Here is a 5,124-nt window from a genome sequence, read left to right as displayed (position 1 = left end):
CGAGGTACAGACCCTCCAGGGTATCTTATCCAAGACCTTCCATAACAACTTATTAAAAGGAGCCTTCGCTATTTTCAGAGAAAAGCAAAAGTTTACACATTTGCAGGCTGGAGGCGCAGGCAGAGGCTGAGTTCTCCCCTCTTTTCCAGACCCGTCTTGCTTCCCCTGGGCGTGAAAAGCAGGTCCCCGAAAGCCCAAATCCTCCCCATCGACCCCGCCTGGAATGGGAGTGATCCGTGGACGGGATTTTGATTAATTGGCGCTTTTGTGCAGATTAAGAAACACAAAGTTGCGAGGACGACCAGCCGAGTGTGGCGGCCCAAGAGCCCTGCCTGAAACGCACCAATCAGAGCGCGGCTCCTCCCTTATAAATACCAGGCGGCGCCCCCGCCGCGTCTATTCGGCTCCTGCTGTAGCGAGTTGGCGCGGGGGGCGTCGATTGGCTGAACGCGACTGCGAGATGACCGAGGAGGCTCCAGCTGCGCCCGTGGCGCCGCTGCCGGCGGTGAAGGCCCCCGCCAAGAAGGCGAGGAAGGCGGCGGGCGCCCCGAAGTCCCGCAAGCCCTCCGGGCCCAGCGTGACGGAGCTGCTGACCCAGGCGGTGTCGGCCTCCAAGGAGCGCGGCGGGGTCTCCCTGGCCGCCCTGAAGAAGTCCCTGGCCGCCGCCGGTTACGACGTGGAGAAGAACAACAGCCGCATCAAGCTGGGGCTCAAGAGCCTGGTGACCCGGGGGACCCTGCTGCAGACCAAGGGCACGGGCGCCTCGGGGTCCTTTAAGCTCAACAAGAAGGCGGAGACCAAGGATAAGGCGGCGGCCAAGAAAAAGCCCGCGGCGGCGGCCGCGAAGAGCAAGAAGCCCGCCGCCAAGAAGCCCGCCAGCGCAGCCAAGAAAGTGAAGAAGGCGGTGGGGGCCGCCGGGGCCAAGAAGAGCGTCAAGAAGGTGGCCAAGAAGCCCGTCTCGGCTGCAGGAGGGGCCAAGAAGGCGGCCAAGAGCCCCAAGAAACCCAAGGCAGCCGCCGCTAAAGCCAAGAAAGCGGCCAGGAGTCCTGCCAAGGCGAGAGCGGCGAAGCCCAAAGCTAAGCCGAAGACCCCCAAAGCAAAGGTAGCCAAGGCCAAGAAGGCGGCGCCCAAAAAGAAGTAAAAGTAAAAACTCCTAGCCGCGACCCGCTCCTTTAAACCCCAAAGGCTCTTTTAAGAGCCACCCACAAGTTCCAGAGGAGTGCTGACTCACGCATTTAGGGGACGTTAGAAGGGGGTGCGAGTAATGCGAGCCAAGCTTCCCCGTGTCGATCGCGTTGGTTCATTCGGTGTAACGGATAGCTTCCGGGTACTTTTACTATGCAGACCCCCCCCAGTATTTTTTCACAGGAATCTGTACTATATACATGCCCACTCCGGCGTAAGACCTCATTGAGTTTCATGAGCTCAGGTAGGCGTGTATAATTGCAGCCTTAGTCGCCGTCCTGCTGACTGCACACAAGCTTCGAATTCGAATTTTGCGAAGGGTGGGCAAAATGGGCCTATCCCTTTCAGGAAGGTTGGGGCGGACAAGCCAAGAGCGCAGCTGAGCCTCGCCTTTTATTTCTATGCAACTGGCGCGCGCTAACCCGAACCTGGACCCACGCGGGTTACACGCAACGCACGTAAATAAGCGCGACTTGGCTTTAAATAATTTCGGGAAATTTTTTAAAGCCGAGTGTTGTCGCAATTGCTTTGCGCCCGACTTCTCAACGTGAACTATCAGCACTCTTTACGGAGATGTTGTGGCTCTTAAAAGAGCCTTTGGGTTTCTGAAGGTAGGAGCCCCTACCGTGGGATTAATTTTTAAGCCCTCTCTCCGCGAATGCGGCGAGCCAACTGGATGTCCTTGGGCATGATGGTGACCCGCTTGGCGTGGATGGCGCACAGATTGGTATCCTCAAAAAGACCAACTAAGTAGGCCTCGCTCGCCTCCTGCAAGGCCATCACAGCAGAGCTCTGGAAGCGCAGGTCAGTCTTGAAATCTTGGGCGATTTCCCGCACCAGGCGCTGGAAAGGCAGTTTCCGGATGAGCAGCTCTGTAGACTTCTGGTAGCGGCGGATCTCCCTGAGGGCGACCGTCCCAGGGCGGTAGCGGTGGGGCTTCTTCACACCACCGGTAGCCGGCGCACTCTTCCGAGCCGCCTTAGTAGCCAGCTGCTTGCGAGGCGCCTTCCCGCCAGTAGACTTACGCGCTGTCTGCTTCGTACGAGCCATCCCTTTCCTTACAAGAACCACAATAAATGAAAAAAATGAAACGGTTTGCTGGGTATTTATAGACGGCTCCCACAGTCCTGATTGGCTAAACCCTGTGCGGCGTCCGTTAGAAAGTTTGAATTTCCTGGGCTGAAAAACAATTGGCTAGAGAAGACCGCGCTTCGTCGAAGGTAGAGGGGAGGGGCGCCGACCCAGTTTTGTTGTTTAAAAGCGCTCTCATTAGGCAGCTGCAAACACGTTCTATTTGATTGGACCAATTCAGCCTATAGAAACCCAATGCCACGTTCGCGCTTTAGTTTTCTCTCTGGTCGGTTTATTGTATATTTAAGGCCTTGAGGCTAGTAGCTTCATTTTGTGTTCGCTGAGTTGCGAAAGAGTGAGGTACCAAGATGTCTGGTCGGGGAAAGGGCGGCAAGGGCTTAGGCAAGGGCGGTGCCAAGAGACACCGGAAAGTGCTTCGTGACAACATCCAAGGCATTACTAAGCCGGCTATCCGTCGTTTGGCTCGCCGTGGAGGAGTCAAGCGCATTTCGGGGTTGATCTATGAGGAGACTCGCGGCGTGTTGAAGGTTTTTCTGGAGAACGTCATCCGAGATGCGGTGACTTATACTGAGCACGCCAAGAGGAAGACCGTGACTGCCATGGACGTGGTGTACGCTCTGAAGCGGCAAGGTCGCACGTTGTACGGCTTCGGTGGTTAATTCTCCAGAGATCAAGAGAGCAATCTTGGAAAGGCCCTTTTAAGGGCCACCCACGCTTTCATGAAATGAGTTGAATTTCTGGTAAAACGAATGAAGTTTTAAAATTAGGTGTATTGTGGGGAGGAATTGAGACAGCCATGGAAGTTAGTAGCAAAAATGGTGGAACTTCAAACAAGTACCTTAATGGCTCCGGTTTATTATAGTGTGGGGCGGGAAGTGTGCACCACGTCCCGGGAGTCGGCAAGCCTACAGCGTCCCTAAAGGCCTAGGAGTGACGGCCGACGCTCAGGAGACGGTATAAAAACAGCCTAGCCGCCCTCCCACGCAGCTTGAAGTACTTCCATCTCCCCTAGTAGCGCAGTTATTGGGGCCCACGTCACAACGCCTCGACAGAGGAAATCAGTTCTTTTAGGGCACCGTAGGCGGCTCTGAAAAGAGCCTTTGGGGTGCGGCGCGGGCGAAGCCTCCCGCCAGCGGCCTCACTTGGCCTTGTGGCTCTCGGCCTTCTTGGGCAGCAGGACGGCCTGGATGTTGGGCAGGACGCCGCCCTGCGCGATGGTGACTTTGCCCAGCAGCTTGTTGAGCTCCTCGTCGTTGCGGATGGCGAGCTGCAGGTGGCGCGGGATGATGCGCGTCTTCTTGTTGTCGCGCGCCGCGTTGCCGGCCAGCTCCAGGATCTCGGCCGTGAGGTACTCCAGCACGGCCGCCATGTAGACCGGCGCGCCGGCCCCCACGCGCTCGGCGTAGTTGCCCTTGCGCAGCAGGCGGTGCACGCGGCCCACCGGGAACTGCAGGCCCGCCCGGGAGGAGCGCGTCTTCGCCTTGGCCCGGGCCTTGCCGCCCTGCTTCCCGCGGCCGGACATGGCGCAAGAAATTCTCCCAGAAGCACGAACGGAAAGGAGGAAAGAGTCACTAGCAAGTTTTAGTGCCGTCTATTTATTTACGCCTGGAGATTCCGGTTTGCAATTCTGATTGGCTGAAGGATTGGTTGTGTGGCTTCTTCAAGCCAATCAGAAAGTGATTTTCAAATGACCCAATAGCACAGTTTATTTTTACATCATCCTATGGCAATGTACCGTTGGGAGGCCTCATATTTGCATGTTTTGCTTTCGGAAGTGGGGTCACCTTGTTGCTGTTGTGACTCGGGAAAGTAGTGGTGAGCGTGTTAGGGGAGATTCCGACTGCACGACAGATGCAGTGGATTCCTTATAAATGGAAGGGAATGGCCCTGGTTGATATTTTTCTTGCGGACTTTATATTCAATTACAGCACGATTTAAAACTATTTTATTAAAGGCAAAAAATAAAAGTTAAGAAAAAGAAAATATCTTACCTTTGCTACCCTGTACTTTGCAGGGCAGGGATCTATCTAAAATCCTGGTTGTCTTCCACTTTTACTCTGAGAGAAAGAAAGTAGAGATTTATGACAATCTGAATCCAAGTCAGAGCATCCCTGACAGGTGGCTGTCCAGCCTCGTCTTGAAGGCCTCCAGTGTGGGAGAGCCCACCACCTCCCCAGGTAATTGGTTCCATTGTCGTATTGCTCTGACAGTCAGGAAGTTTCTCCTGATGTTCAGCCGGAATCTGGCTTCCTGTCACTTGAGCCCATTATTCCGTGTCCTGCACTCTGGGATGCTCGAGAAGAGATTCTGGCTTTCCTCTCCGTGGCAACCTTTCAAGTACTTGAAGAGCGCTCTCATATCTCCCCTCAGTCTTCTCTTCTCAAGGCTAAACATGCCCAGTTCTTTCAGTAAAATTTTTTTTCATAGAGTGTTTGCTATGATCAGCGCGTTCTCTTGGCAAAACTCTATTAGCCTTTGTCCTGCTTCATTTTGTACACCAAGGCCATGTCTGCCTGTTATCCCGGTGATTTCTTGACTTCCTACTTTAGCATTCCAATCCCCTATGATGAAGAGGACATCTTTTTTTGGTGTTAGTTCTAGAAGGTGTTGTACGTCTTCATAGAACCGATCAACACCTTTTTTTGGTGTTAGTTCTAGAAGGTCTTCATAGAACCGATCAACCTCAGCTTCTTTGGCATCAGTGGTTGGGGCATAGACTTGAATTACTGTGGTTTGCCTTGGATTCGTACTGAGATCATTCTATCATTTTTAAGATTGTACCCCAGTACTGCTTTTCCCACCCTTTTATTGACTATGAGTGCTACTCCATTTCTTCTAAGGGATTCT

At 53.9% G+C, this 5,124-nt stretch overlaps 4 protein-coding genes across 4 annotated transcripts; 2 read left to right on the top strand and 2 right to left on the bottom strand.

Moving 5' to 3' along the window:
* The first annotated feature begins 460 nt into the window (after positions 1-460).
* Positions 461-2,276, top strand: LOC146343083 (histone H1.2-like). The gene has a single exon (XM_084806631.1). It carries the CDS (start codon positions 461-463, stop codon positions 1,139-1,141), a length of 681 nt encoding a protein of 226 aa, XP_084662757.1. The 3' UTR covers positions 1,142-2,276.
* Positions 1,374-2,235, bottom strand: LOC146343084 (histone H3). The gene has a single exon (XM_084806632.1). It carries the CDS (start codon positions 2,233-2,235, stop codon positions 1,825-1,827), a length of 411 nt encoding a protein of 136 aa, XP_084662758.1. The 3' UTR covers positions 1,374-1,824.
* Positions 1,374-4,227, bottom strand: LOC146343082 (histone H2A type 2-C-like). The gene has a single exon (XM_084806633.1). It carries the CDS (start codon positions 3,797-3,799, stop codon positions 3,416-3,418), a length of 384 nt encoding a protein of 127 aa, XP_084662759.1. The 5' UTR covers positions 3,800-4,227; the 3' UTR covers positions 1,374-3,415.
* Positions 2,379-4,438, top strand: LOC146343081 (histone H4). The gene has a single exon (XM_084806634.1). The coding sequence runs from the start codon at positions 2,625-2,627 to the stop codon at positions 2,934-2,936; it is 312 nt and encodes a 103-aa protein (XP_084662760.1). The 5' UTR covers positions 2,379-2,624; the 3' UTR covers positions 2,937-4,438.
* Positions 4,439-5,124: the final 686 nt, after the last annotated feature.

The sequence above is a fragment of the Heloderma suspectum genome, chromosome 6 (genome assembly GCF_057233095.1).
Source record: "Heloderma suspectum isolate Gila_16-S chromosome 6, 16-S_ref, whole genome shotgun sequence".
NCBI lineage: Eukaryota > Metazoa > Chordata > Lepidosauria > Squamata > Helodermatidae > Heloderma > Heloderma suspectum.
Note: the sequence above shows the minus strand (reverse complement) of the source record. Positions and strands in the feature narration are given on the sequence as shown.